This window comes from Pleurodeles waltl, chromosome 6 (assembly GCF_031143425.1).
Source record: "Pleurodeles waltl isolate 20211129_DDA chromosome 6, aPleWal1.hap1.20221129, whole genome shotgun sequence".
NCBI lineage: Eukaryota > Metazoa > Chordata > Amphibia > Caudata > Salamandridae > Pleurodeles > Pleurodeles waltl.
The window spans coordinates 787,426,595-787,442,092 of NC_090445.1; the positions used below are offsets into that span (position 1 = coordinate 787,426,595).

Here is a 15,498-nt window from a genome sequence, read left to right on the forward strand (position 1 = left end):
TCTCGACACCACCTGTGCGTAGGCTGTACTATCCTCTGGTGGCGACGGTCTAGCTGGATAACATTCAGGACTATTATCTGACACTGGTGCGTCATAAAGGTCCCATGCGTCAGGGTCATCTTGACTCATTCCTGTATGAGTTGGGGATTGCATCATTGGTGGAGTGGCTACCGGTGATGGTTGCGGAGAGCATTGTGGAGATGGTGGCGGGGTTACTTGTTTAGCCACCTTTGCCTGTGGCCGCTTGTCTTTTTCCTGAAAGGCAAGTTAGCGTTTCATTTTAATCGGAGGGAGAGTACTAATCTTCCCTGTTTCTTTTTGGATATGGAGCCTTCTTTGTGTATAGTCTGGCTCTATTGTTTCCAATTCCTGTCCAAATCTATGTGTCTTCATTTGCGTGGACAGTCCTTGTTCCTCAGTGTAGGAACTTGTTTTCGGTTTTGAGGCCGGATGTTTCGGTATCGAAACCTTTTCGGCTGCTTTTTTCGGTTCCGACGAAATCTTCTTTACTTTCGGCGTCATGGTCTCTCGGTGCCGACCCATTTCGGTGCCGCTATCTCGGTGCCGAACCTGCTCGGAGCCACTATCTCGAGCCCGAGATTGCTGTGTGGCGGTATCTCGACCAGAGTCAGATGACTTCGCCCCCAGCGTGCCCTTTTTCGGTGCCGATGATCGGTCACCTATTTTTCGGGTTAAGCCATGGCCTGTTGGTGGTGGCGTCCCCTGGGCTTTAGTGGTGTTTTCGTGAGTTTTGTGTTTCAACGTCTTACTCACGGTTTTCGGCGTTTCTTCGGGATCAATCTCATCCGAGTCCGATTCATGGATGGAGAATGTTTCTTCCTCCTCCTCGAAACGCTCTTGTCCTGTCGGCGCCGACGCCATTTACAGTCTCCTTGCTCTTCGGTCTCTTAGTGTCTTCCTGGACCGAAACGCTCAACAGGCTTCACAAGTATCTTCCTTGTGTTTCGGCGACAAACAAGTTACAGACCAGATGCTGATCTGTATATGGATACTTGTTATGGCATTTTGGGCAGAAGCGGAATGGGGTCCATTCCATCAGCCTTTAAGAGACACGTGGCCGGGCCGACCAGGCCCCGACGGGGGATCGAAAAAACTCCGAAGGGCCACCGGAGCTCTTCAAAAGTCGGTGTCGATCTGTTGTAACTAACCCGATACCGAACGCAAACAATACCGACGATTTTTCCGAGATTCTAACTAACTTTCCGACCAGAAACACGGAGCGAAAAGGAACACGTCTGAACCCGATGGCGGAAAAAAAAACAATCTAAGATGGAGTCGACGCCCATGTGCAATGGAGCCGAAATGGGAGGAGTCCCTCGGTCTCGTGACTCGAAAAGACTTCTTCGAAGAAAAACAACTTGTAACACTCCGAGCCCAACACCAGATGGCGGGATGTGCACAGCATGTGTATCTGCAGCTACACATGCCATCGAACATATATATATATATATTTTTTTTTTTCTTCTCCCAACCCACAGCCCTGGCAGAGATTAGAAAATCCGCCCCCCATCCACACACCACAGGCCAGTTACTGGAGAGTGAAGCAGCACTGTATAGAGTAAACCAGAAAGACTACTCAGTAGCATTTCTCTCCCTTGATATCATACATAATGGCGAGAAAGTGCATTTACAAAATAAACTCTTGAGGGCCTGTGTGAGGGCACCAGAGGACATCATATAATTGCTCGTATTTGCTAGTTCCACAGTAGATACAAAACACATTCTAAACTATAAAAATTGTTAGCTTACGATACATAGTTACAAATGAATACATATTTTGAAAGGATGAAAAGTATGGAAACAGTGACATACAGTGTTCTTGCTTACTGAGGGGCGACGACGCAAATCCGGCGAAGGAACTTGCAATAACATAATCCGCTATCTGCTGCAACGCCAGCAGCCCTGTTGGGTTGTTGCCTTTCTTCATCTGGTCCTGAATAAGACTTTCAAGGTCTTCACGAAAAGCCTGCTGGGACATCCAAACAACACCATGAAGTAGCTAGCACAATGAAACGTGGACTTTACCGTCTTGTAAACCTCTCTATATATTTTTATTATAAATCTTTGGCACATTTAAAGGAAAATAAATTCACTTGAAATAACTTCTGTGCTTGGGTTACTTGAGAACCCCCCCCCCCCCCCTGCCTGTTCGCAGTACATGCAAGTTTGTATTGTCATTTTAAACCTAGAAAGTTACATGAGCTACGAAAAGTGCTGGGAGATCCCCCACCAGCGACATCTGCTGAACTAAGAAAATAGTGGCGCACGCACAGCTACCTGGAATTGCATGGAGTGAGTCAGTCAGGCGCACCCATATTCTCCGAGAGAGCTTTGGGTGGCAGCTGGATTGCCCTCCTTCCTCAACACTTCAGAAGATTTTGAAAGGACTGAGACCAAAGGTGCACTTTACAGTGCAATTTGCAAATGACACCAATTAGCATCAGTTTTACCGGCAGTTATGGAGATTTATTAAACCTATATTTCAATATTTTCATGATGTGAATAGTGTGCCAATCAAACTCTACACTCCACATAAGTGTAGGGGACCGAGGTGTTACACCACCAAAAATCCTTACAACTGTCATGGTAAAACAAGTGGATTTTTATTAACAGTTTTCCTACACACTGTTTACGTAGCCAAAGGTTTTAAAGCACTTCTAATGTTCTATATGATAACATATTTTAGTACAAGATGTGAATAGAATAGAATATTTGTTCAAAGTTCTATACCTTTATCATTACCATTCAGCTCCCCAGTCTTAATGATATATTAGGAACTAAAGTTTAATTGGTACATGCCATCAAAATTAATAGCTTGACATTTCTCACACTTTTAGACCATAAACAGGGCTGTAGCCAATTGAGACCTGTATCTGAGACAGAAGTTACAGCTTGATTGCAAGTCTAGACAGAATACACATGCCTTACATACACAATCTGTTCTCAAACAGTAGTAGAGATGAATGTTAAGCTATATCGATATAAATGGTGAAATAATTCCACAAGTGTTGTGAAATAACACAGCAAGAAGAGTTCTCTGGCACAAAGAAAATAAAACATCAATAAAAGTTTCTAAACGAGCATGAGTAATCTAAGTCCACTTTAAATATCATGAAAAGGCTAACATCAGATCTGTAGAATCTTGAAACAGACACTGTCGAAAACTACAAGGCTCTTACATTAGAGAAACAAACCCCCCAAAACAAAATCCTGTCATTGTCTACAGGTGAGTCCTTTTGTCTCAACATACTAGCTTTCACTTTAAATAAATCCAAATAAGGAGCTTATATATCAGCTTGCGGTTTTATCAAGTAATATTTTTCTTCCTCAAACACCTATGTATCAATATCACATGCAAAGAATGTCCATCGGATCAGTGCCTTGAGAAAGGCCACCAGATGCCATAAATATGTATCAGAAGCCAAAAATGGCCACCATATGCCCAGACCTGGAAGGTCACTATTACATATATCCACCATCATCTCAACAATACCCACAATATGTCAAGAATGGTCACCATATACCAGGGTTACCATTATCCTAGGGACTATCACAACTATTCTGAGACAACCATCACTATGTCTAGGATACCCAGAATATTCAATGATGGCCAAATATATGCCATGGGTTATCACTACTATAGGTGAAAGTACCATGATTATGCCAAGAACTGACACTGTGATACAAACGCTGCCCACAATATGCCATGGCATTTATTATGGCAGCGATTGCTACCAATATTAAAGGGAGATCACGAGAATGCTTGTGAAAGCAGTCATCATATACAAATAGCAACAATAATAGCAATTAAGTCACAATAAAGCAGGGACTGGAATATACTAAGTATGCCCATGTAAAGACTGTCATTACACCAGAGTTGAATGCCATTGCGCCACAAAAGGACACAGCATGCCAAACATGCCACATTATTACCAAAGAGAAGGAAGAAAAATATTTATTTGTGGTTTCATACAGGGTAGTTTGAGAGAAGAACACTTTACACAGGTATAAGCAAGCATGTATCACAAGCTGGATCTAGCAAAATTACAATCAACTACACAGTTATACAGTACAGTAAAGGAGTTTAAATAGGAAACACTGCACAAAAAAAATCAAAATACATGACGAGTGACAACTATCCACTTTTCTAAACGTATCTTTTCAGCAGTCTTCTGTCCATGAATATCTCATTCTGAGGTTATTATTTGAAGTGGGGTGGAAAAAGGTACACATCTACATTCTTTAAAGAAAAAGATAATACAGGGGAGAATTGTCACACCTGTAATACCTTTAAAAACGAATTTAGGTACACAAACTAAATTATGTATCTAATGTGCACTCCCTTAAGAACTGTCTGAAAGCGTTAGATTTTCTTAAAGACAGAGTTTCTAATTAAGGCATGTCAGAATATCAAAGTAAGTAAGAGCCAACTGTTAAAACCAAATTCCATCCAACTTGTTCTTTATGCTCCATCTAAAGATTTGATTTTTTAACAATACAGGCTGGTGGGAATAGACTGTGTCAATGGGTATCCAACCAAGAAAGACCAGTGCACAAGTAATGTGTTTCAGTCTTCTGGGTCGTGATGCTAGCCAAGCAGTGGCATATGAAGTTGCATGCAAAGGGACAGGGCATTAGTGTAATCAAGACTAAAAAGAAATGGGGACTGGACTATTCATTTAAGTCCTCTGCTGGGAAAAGAGGATTAGTTTCACAAAGCAGTCTAATTTGGTATTGAACTTTTTTGTTTAATAAAGCTTTATCTGGACTGCTAATCTCAAACAATGAAGATGGAACACATACAATCAAGCATGTTGTGTCAATCTAGTCAAGACTGTACTGGTATTGAACATGTGCAATTGAAGAGAGGGGGGCAAACTCCGTTTTGTAGGTGTTTGTGATGCTGTCATCCAGGTTTGAAGGTGCTTGATTCCAAACACAAGGTACAGAATGTCCATAGGGAAGAGGCTTTCATACAATACTAGGTTTCAAGAGCATAAAGATATCAGGAGATGATGGAGTGCCCCAGGAGAGAAACAGGCCATTCCATCTATATACTCAACAATGAGTGAGTTCAGACAGAATCTTAGGAAAAACCCTATTAAGAAAGAAAAGAACTGGAAAGATTGTTGGATAATTTTATTTGATGAGATCGATTTGCCAGAATTTCCCTTGTACTCATCCATTCTACTGTGATATTTAGAAGGGAGGTATGAATGGCCAGGTTCACAACTATGATAAAATATATGATTAAAAAAGGGATACAAATATTACTTCAAAGGCATGACATTTCAGACAGCTATTGCCCAATTATTAATGCAAAAATCAGAGACTCCCAGACTGGATAATGAACATGAAATACAGAGTGTGAAAAGAATTGAATGGCAGGATTTAAAAAGCTACATAGACGAAAGCTTCTGAAATGAGAAACTCACAAACCTGTTAGGATACAATCTTTATATAATGAAAGTGAGAATGTTTTCAAAACGAATGTCAGACTAACGTAGAGATACAAATAAATGCAGATTATTATTTTTTGCTCTGCCAAATTGATTCCCTTAGGAGGCATTTCTAATGAGGGTATTACAATCAAATGGGAAGAGGAGTTTAGTAATGATGGGAAGGAACAACTTCGTAACACAAAAAGAGTAGAAACATGGCTTTCACATTGCTTATAATCATATAAACCACAATATTATATTGTATTTCAGTAATATTACAGACCAAGAAAATTAATTCATCACAGGAAACATACATAAAATGTGTCAACTGCAAAGACCAGCAAAGGCTTGACAAATAATCAACTTTTAACTTATTAGAGCAATACTAGAAATTAATTTGTTCTAGTGTTTAACACATATTGGAAAAAAGTACAACATCTAGTCGAACGCTTGGAAGAGAAGTTGAGAAATTGGATTCAGAAATATAGTCTACTTAGCCATTGTCATGGCGAAAATGCAAGTATAGTAGAGGATGGAGCATAAACATGTTAATATATAAAAAAACATACATATGTACAACTAGGAGCAGAATTGGCTGATTTATAGCACATAAAGCAATGTTACTGGATGCAATATTTTAATGTTGTTTGCAAAGAAGTTGAAGGCAGGCTCTCTTTTATATTCACTCATCCACATTTAATTGAAGGCGAACTGTGTTAGTAGGTTGTTTCAAGTTCTTTTGATTTCTAGGTATTTCCTGTACTCTTTCTTTTAACCTCTACTACTTTTTATTCTCCTCTTTATGATTTCATTTTACTTCTTTTTTTTTTAGAATTAAAACCCTTAATAGACAAAAATAAATGTAAATATGTTTGGAAAATACACCATATAATTGAAACTTTATAACGATTATTTAGATTATGTCCTTTCCCAGTTATCTAGAAATCATCCCACTGACTTGGATCTGTTAATCAGTGGAGCTACCACTGTGTGGCATAAATGCAAACAATTTCCTGAGGGACATAACTGAAGCTGGGCGCTTTCATGAATCTGAGGTTTGAACTGGATGGAATAGGTTACTGAAAGTGTCACAAAATCCTCCTTAGAATGAGGTACTTGCTCCATTCAAAGTGAGCCTCAACAGTTAAAAAGAAATGAAAGCAAACTATTTTAAAACTTTGCTCAAGTTCCCTCACATATCTTGTTTAGCACACAGTTCTTTAACTTAACAGTCCATGCTTGGACTTCCTTACTCCTTCAAAATTAGTATGTGACCCACTCTGATAAGCAGACAAGCCAATATGGATTTTGACTTCCATTTTACATCCTGTTTTTACCTTCCAGAGTACATGGTTAATGTTTTTAATTTGTATGGATCAACAATTTCTAATGTTACAGTTCTATCCAAAGCCGATTCTTTATGTACTTTTTCAGCCCGCTGTAAAATATGTACTGCAACAATAAAACAGAGTAAAGTAGTAGTATCAAAGAAGTGAGAAATACGTGCTATGCAATACTTCTGATAAAATGTTATTTTCCTTGGCGGACCACAGTGTATGAATCTCACATGCAGATCTTCTTAGAGGCAAAGATGAGGCTGACCAGTTCTTATGAAACTTGCTGCAAAAGGTCCTACCTGCCTTTCATATACTCCTAATCATCAATATCAGATGCAGTCACATCAATGGGAATGTCCTTTAACATCGCAAGACATTTTTGGTTTTGTCTGGAATTTCAATAGTCAAGGAGATCCATACTCGGGTCTGCTCTTGGCACAGGTTACTCCTAATAAATAGTGTCCTTTAAATTCAGCTATGAACGGTGTGGGAGGGGCTCCTGGCTCCGGTCGTTGCATCAGGACTCGGTGAGCTCTTTCTACTACAAAGCAGTTTTACAATTTTTCCGCTGTCCCCCAGAATATTAGAGAGTTGTGTATGAACGTTTCCAGTTCGGTACCCACCGCTCCTCCCGGAAATCCAGTCAGGCAGAGGTTATTTCAAAGCAGTTGTACTTCCTCTACTTTTGCCAGTAATGTTTGTTGTGGCTTTTGTTTACTAAAGTTCTTTCCTTATACCCTAACTGTGTCCGTAGGGTCACGTATCCTTTTCAATGTTTCTTTTACTCTTTGTACCATGTTTCTCTAATCCTGTATCGCCGTAATGTCATTCCCAACTTGTCCGATCTCGTTTTCCAGGGTTATGCAAGGCTCTTCTATGGCCTGTAAGATTGCCATGGTGTCTGTTGTTGGTGTGGCCATTACCTTGTCTTGCCCCTGCCGAGATTCCCCTTGTTGTGGGTGTGCATCAGCCAGTAAAGTCCGCTTGTTGTATTTATCAGTTTTCAATTGCTGGGCTCCCAAGCTAGTCTGGTCTTGTACCATTCTGGAAGTAAATTTACTTCCAATGACTTTCCTCTTTCCAGAGGTATATATAAATACTGAAAGTAAGGCTTAACTCGTCTGTAGTGGACACAGACCAGCCTCTCCTCTTTCTTGTGAGCTCCTTTCCCACCAGATCTTGCCTTGTGGGGAAGTGAGATGCAGGGGGCCCAAGTGGTCTGAGGGCCTTAATCCTTGTGATAAGGCACACTAGTAAGTGGCAGTTTGTATATTTCCTCTTTGGCGTTTAAATGCTTCACTGGGTCTGACCCGAGCCGATCACAGTGTTATGGTTGCGGGGATTCCAGATATTTCCCCCAGGGCGTACTAATACTACACATAATTTCAAGGGCTCGTACTGATTCTGATAATATTTCAGTGGGAGTCTCAACAACACCGGTGACATGGTTGCATTCATTAGTGCCCCTTTTTTACGGCACACTCCCTCTCCGTAGCCCCTTCCCCTGGGGGTATCGCCTCCTCCAGTCCCTGGTCACAGGGTGTCACTAGTATTCAGTTCCTGCAGGATGGCCGCTATTAATTTACTACCAGGTCATGTGGCCTGGTGCCTTGGGTTTTCTGAGACGTCTCCCACCTCACCTTACAAGTGCCACAAGTGTGAATATATACATCCATGAGGTATAAGACTGGGAGGCATAAACGGGGAGGTGTGTGGGTCGCTTGTGAATCTATGTAAGATTTCAATACTGGAGAACCACAGTGTACAGGTAAGTAACTTGTTTTTTTTTCTCCAGTACTGATCCATAGATTCACATGCTTCAATCGGAATAGACAGCAGTAGATAACTTTAGAGCGTATAGTCAGACCACTCTTAACAACGTGAAATAAGCAACAAAGCATTGTGACAAAGCTTACTTAGCCACCAAGAAAAAAACAGCTAGAAAAAAAATAAATGGATATACATACATGTAAATAAATAAATAAAATACATATATACACAATGAAGCATCATAACATTATACCAATGCATATGAAAAATAAAAAACTAGAAGGTAATGTGTATCTCAATGAAAAAGGTGACACAAGACTGCCTGCGACAGCCGCATCTGCTGAATCCAAACAGTAACGGTTGGTGGAAGTATTCAACCATGTTGCTGCCCTGCAGATATCTGAGAGGAACACTCCTCTGAATAAGGCTGTGGATGTACCCATCTTCCTAGTCCAATATGTAGTCACTTTTTTTCCGGACAGTGGTCTACCTGCGTTGTCGTGGGAGAAAGCAATCGCTGACGATACCCAGCACACTATGCTGCTTCTGGATAGCACCACTCCTTTCTGGGAGGTGTGAAAGATGAAAAGCTGATCAGATTTCGTGAGAGGTTTTGTCATGTGAAAGTAGAATTTCAAGAAGCGTTTGATATCTAGTGAGTGAAGAGCACTTCTCTGCAGCTGAAGAAGGGTTTTTAAAATACACTGTCAATATTATAGGCTCATTCAAATGAGAAGAGGTGGGAACCTTTGGAATGAGTTTTAGGTTTGTCCTTAACAGAACTTTGTCTCCCTTAAACTGAAGAAAAGGCTCAGAGTTTATAAAAGCCTTAATCTTGCTAACCATTCTGGATGATGTGAGAGCTAATAGAAGGGCCATCTTCCAGGAGACATACTTCAAGTCTGCCTTATGAATTGATTTGAAAGGTGGCTTCATAAGCTGGTAAAGAACTGTATTCAACTGCCAAGATGAAGCTTGTGGTTTGATGCATGGGATGGCCCTGAAGAGGCCTTTTAAGAATTCCTTTACAAGTCTAGTGGACCATAGACAATTTCCCCAGTCTTTCTGCGGAATCTGGAAATTGATGCTAAATGCACCTTGACGTAAGTGTGAGGGAAAATCATGAATGTAATTTATGATACACCAAGAACAGAATCTCTTCCACTTTGCCATATAAGATTTATTTGTAGAGAAAGTTCTTGCCTGTTACAGTATAGATTTTCATTCAGTTGGTATAGCTAGAGAGCCAAACTCATGTTCATGAGATTCCATGCTGACAAATTGAAAGACTGCACGTGTGGATGCAAAATCTGGCCGTTGCTCATGGAGATTAGATTAGTCCTCGGTTTGAAGTGGATGGGTGGTAACACTGACAGTATGAGAAGTTCTGTGTACAAAATGGGTCTCTGCCATGCCGGGGCTATTAGAATGAGATAACATGGCTTTTTCTTCATCTTGGGCAACGCCCTGGGAATGAGGGGGAAGGGTGGGAATGCATGGGCAAACCTTCCTGTTCACTGAGTCTGGAGCGCTTTCCACCAAGACCCTGTCTGTGGGAATCTACTTTCCCACTTCCGGTTGGATAGAGTCGCAAAGTGATCGGGTTTGGGCCCCTGAAACAGGTGACTATGATTGATTTACCATTTGTGGCACTGACTGGTTTCCCTGATGAGAATCCCGCCATACATTGTCTATTCCTGGGACATGTTCTACTTGAAGTGAATTGTTTTATGTTAGTAACCACTCCCAAATTTGCTAGGCCTGAGAGGAAAGGTTATTTGACCTCATGCCCTCTTGCTTGGCAAGGTAAAACATATCTGTGGTGTTGTCTGTTCTGACTAAGACAGAGGACCCGCAAGGTCTCGGTACTAACAACTAGATTCTTAGGAAAACAGCCTTTAATTATAGCATATTGATATGCATTTGTGCTTCCTAGACAGACCATTTTCCGAAGATTTCTAGCTTCTCAAGATGTGCTCCCCAAACCATCCAAGGAAGCATCCGTTGTTGTTATGAAACTTGAGCATGCCGCTTTGTAGGAGAGACCCAGAGATACGTTGCTTTCCTTTTCCCACCATGACAAAGCTTCTCATCGTAGGGGTGATGTTGATTATATCTTCGAACGAGCTGTGAATTTGAATCCACTAAGCATCCAGCTGCTCTTGTCGAGGTATCGTTCGTAGACATTTTGGTATTAATGGGATGCACGAGGATAGCATTCCCAACATAGATTTGTACATCCTCACTGAAGTGGATCTTCTTTTAAGAAGGGAAGCAGCCGTCCACATTATTGTTTTGTATCTTTTCACTAGTCAGGTAAGCTTTTGCAATAGTAGTGTCTAGAGTGGACCCCAGAAATACCAACGCCTGGGTTGGAATATGAGATGACTTTTCCGTATTCAGTCGGAGCCACAGAGACTTAAAGAGCTGCCGACAAGAAAAGGTAGAGTCTTTTGTAGTATGGAATGTGGATCCATTGACTAACAAGTCACCAAATATGGTAACACCTGGTGACCGTGTCTTTTTAGGAATGCAGCTACGGGTGCCAAACACTTTGTAAAGACCCTGGGAGTAGACCGTAGCCCAAAGGGGAGAACTCTGAATGGATAGTGGCACCTCGCACCTTAAGAACAGACGATGATTCAATTGTACGGGAATGTGGAAACATGCGTCTAAGAGATAAAGAGATGTCATTAAATTTTCTCTGTTGATCATTAACAGAATCTTCTGTAATGAGAGCATGCGGAAGAGCTGCTTTTTCAAGTAATTGTTTAGGATTCTGAGATCCATGAGCAGTCTCCCTTTCCCGGACTTTTTCTTTATCAGGAAGAAGTTGGAATAGTAGCCTTTGCTCCGCTGCCGGAAAGAGACTTCTATAGCTCCTTTCAATAGAAGAGCTGAAATTTCCTGCTTTAGGAGAGTGGGGTGTTGATGTGCTCTCTTGCATGGCGGGTGACGTGGGGACTTCTGTAGAAATTCTAGGGTGTGACCCTGATGTATGATGTCTAAAACTCATCTGTCACTGGTGATACTGCCCCATTGACTGATCAAGGCGGAGAGGTTGTGTTGTTTGTGGTGGTACAAGGTGCCCAGTGCCAGAGAAATGTCACTGTTGCCTTGCCGAATCTTGTGCTTCTCCTCCCATCAAAGCTGGTATTCTGGAGTAAGCAGTGCAGGAACCTCTTTACTGCCGATGTTGGCCAGTATATTGTGATTAGTATCCTTGCTGTGCGTACAGTTGGTATATGTAGGACTATAAAGAGGACATCTGTGCATACTGTCCTCTTCCTCCACGAAGGACTGAAAATGCCTCTGATGCAGCATTCCAAGGAAATGTGCTGTGTCTGTGTCAGCCTTGATAGCCTGAAGAGGATCATCCACATGTTTTCCAGATAAATTCTCCCTATCAAAGGGAATATCTAATATTTTTGCCTGGACCTCAGGACGAAATGAGGTGGTCTTTAACCAGACTTGTTGACGCAGGACTGCTGCGACTGCCCCTCTGCCTAAAGGCAATAGAGGATATGTCTACTGCCATGTCTATGATCTCCGAGGATGCCCTGTGACCCTCCTGCAGAATGTCTTTAGCTTCCTTCTTTTTGTTTTCTGGCAATTGGTCGAGAAAAGGTGCAAGAGCTGACCACATTTGGTGGTTGTAGTGACCTAGAATGGCCAGAGCAATTGACGTTCTGATGGAGGTGGCTTCCATTGTGCAAATTGCTTGCCAATGCTGTCGTGTCTGACCTTCCCTGTCCAGTGGAACAGAACAGGGGGCAGAGTTTTTTCTTGAGTTTTTCTGTGCTACTTGATTTACCACTGCATCTGGCCAAGGATGCATTATCAAGCACGCTGGTGAGGAATCTGCGGCCTTATATTTTTTGTCCATGCACAGAAGCACAGCAGTGACAGACGCTGGGTTTTTCATCAATTTCAGGCCTTCATCCTATATATAATTAACAACTGGGATAGATCAAAATCGTAAGGCAACATTCTGTTTGAGCGGGAGAGGCAGATCCAATCTTTTGGGAGCACGTTCCACTATTTCGTGAAATCCTCCAATATCATAAGGAGGAGAACGAGCTGGAGACAATAGAGGTGATCGAGAAGGCTGAGCTATGTAGTCATCCCATTCCTTACCTGGAGTACTTAGTCTTGAAGCAACTCTCCTTCAGGCTAATCATCTTGATCGCTCTCTATATAATCATCCCAGATAGTGATGGTGGGAGGTACAACTCTATTGTCCTTTGCCCTGTCCGGGACAGAAGTTGTCGGCAAAAATATCGTAGCAGGTCCCATGCGTCCCAGAGTGAGAGGGACATGTGCCGGTGAATTGGGAAAGGGCTTATAATAATCATTCAGCATGTGCTCAAGTCAGGGACTATAAGAGAGGCACGACTACGGTATCTCCCGCAGCTTGCTGCTCTTCTTCTGGCTCATCAAAGGGATAATGCTCTTGAAAAGTGTCATAACTAAGAGATATGGGTTGCTGGCGGGTCATGAATGAATAATCACCTTCCACGTAACTGGAAGCGACCTTGTCAGGATTATTATCATCCTCAGATTCTTGACATTTCACCCGCAATTAATATGGGATGTATGCAGGCCCAAAAAACGCTTTATCAGCTGATTCCTCAGTGTCAAGAAGGTGAACCGGAAGCAGTGGGGATATCTGCCGGGTAAAGTCAAATCCAATCTAAGTGGAGCAGATACATTTTCCAAGAAGAATACTGCCTTTTGGAGTCTCATAGACTCGTTGACTAGGTCATTGGTGATGAGGTCTTTCAAGTTATAGTCACAGTCGCTGACACTGGTCTTATCGAAGGTGACTTGAAAACTGCAATGGGACGGCTGTCGGTGCTGTAGTCATCAAGGTGTTGGCCCTTTGTTGACAAAGCCGTCACTATTGAGGAGACGGTTCTTCCTGACAAAGGCAGAGACGTTGAAATCCTGGTCGATGGCACTATCCTCTGCGAGAGATCCGTTGACGTCCTCACCATCGCCGTTGAGGGTTTTCTCTGAGGAGTGACAAGCACAGAAGAAGGTGGTTTCTTCTGGCCAGAACTTGTGGAGGGAGTCAATGGAGAATGTATTTTCAGATTTGGATTTTTCCACAGTCTTTAATCTTTGAGTCCTTCATGGGGTAGGGCGCTCATTCATAAGCTTTTGATCATGAAGAGAGCAACTAGGACCCTCCTCTTCATCTGAACCAGATTGAGATCTGGATTGTTTCTTATGGAGCCATAAAAGTAATCCAGATTCTCTGTCCTTAAGAGTTTAATTTTGCAGAAAAGGTTCTGCAGTGTTTACAATCCTTAGGTACATGGTTAAGATGCAAACAAAATTTACACATCCTAGTGAGGATCTTCATAAAATAGCCTTGCTTTGCCACCGGACCTGCAGGTCCTGAAAAGCCTCTTAGATCCTTCTGACATTTTACAGAAAAAACAGTGCCTTAAAGGTGAATTCAAAGAATTCAGTGAAAGGAAAAGAGATCAAGAGGTCACTTACTGTAGTAACTGAGAGAAGGTATACTCCCTCACACACATCATACGGTTAGAAATCTAAGGTATTGTGGCTCTGCAGGGGAGAAGTGGTCATGGGTCCAGCCTTTGATTGGCTGAAGTTTCGGTCTATTAAAACAATGTGAATTGGTTAACAATGTCTCTTGATTTTCTATGGTCTTTCAATTTACTTTTTTAGTACTGCTTATTTTAAATACTATGGGGCTCCCACCATGACGACGGGGAAGATTCAAGCATGTGAATCTATGAAAGATTCAATACTGGAAGAAATGACCACCGAAGGAGAAGATACCAGTACAGGGGAAAAACAGGAGAAGGTGGCTCATCTGAAAGATCCTCAGCATTTGAAACACCATTCGCAAGGAGTAAGATGAGGCCCAGGTACCCACCGCGAAAAGAAGAGAATTAAACTGACCAGAATTGTTTTTAAAAGACAGCTGGAAACACCAGAGCGGAAAGACACAAAGGTCTATCTTGGGTCGCCGTAGAACAGTCCATAGGTGACATAAGGTTTATCCATGGCAAGAACTGCAAACGGAGGTTGACTGGAGAATTTACTAGGCCACACAATGATGTATTGAAAATAAGGAGGAACATATATATGGGCAGTTGAGAGTCACAGAGAATGGATTCGACACTGGAAACTCCTCCTATTAGTACCTTACCCCTTTTTCATTTCCTTTAGTCTGTAAAAAGCCTTACTCGTCCTATTTCGGTTTATCTGCTGGACTACGGTGGGTAGATTGAGAACAGCCTGGAGTTAATGTTAGGGTGAAAGATGGACCATGCATTGGGGAGATGGACAGTTTACCAATCGTTGAATGGTAGTGTTGAGGAGAGGGACAGTTGCTTTAATGTTCATTAGCTTTAACTTAACAGTAGGCCTAATGAATTTACTCATACATTCAAATAATTCATGCAGAGATATTGACAAGACCATACAAAAGACTGAGCAACTACCACAACGTTACTTTCACTAACATTGTTAAAATGAACGCCAATGTTCTGGGGATTAAAATGAAATAAGGGTTGGTCTCCAGGGAACTACTTCTATTAATTAATTTAATAGTTTGATATCATGCCAATAAGGCAACACAACCATTTTATATCTAAACACCTCGTTAAAATTAAAATACAACCCATTTCTTAGAACCTGCATTCATCAGAAATACATTGTTTTCCAACATACATATACAGTTGGAAATAACCTTCGGTAGTGCCCTTTGTCCCTTACCAGTTGTGCAAAATGCAATTATTAAAGTTCTAAATACAGTTATAACAAGGCAGGGGCAAACTTCGACTTTTTATTTTATGGAGTAGGCTAGAAAATGTGAGGAGCAAATAAGGTAGAAATAGTGGACAATCACAGATCATAAAGGCCGACTGTTCAAAAAAACGTGTACTAGA

General features: G+C 41.6%; 1 protein-coding gene across 13 annotated transcripts in view; it reads right to left on the minus strand.

Moving 5' to 3' along the window:
• The window catches only part of ADD3 (adducin 3), a 300,537-nt gene that overhangs the window by 103,744 nt on the left and 181,295 nt on the right, over positions 1-15,498 (minus strand). For 5 of the 13 annotated variants that reach the window (XM_069239417.1, XM_069239425.1, XM_069239424.1 and 2 more), the window contains exon 4: positions 1,834-1,987. In XM_069239417.1, the coding sequence (XP_069095518.1) occupies positions 1,834-1,987 (154 nt within the window). Of the gene's footprint in view, positions 1-1,833; positions 1,991-15,498 lie in introns of all 13 variants that reach the window. The other 8 variants (XM_069239423.1, XM_069239414.1, XM_069239416.1 and 5 more) reach the window with 3 other exon arrangements.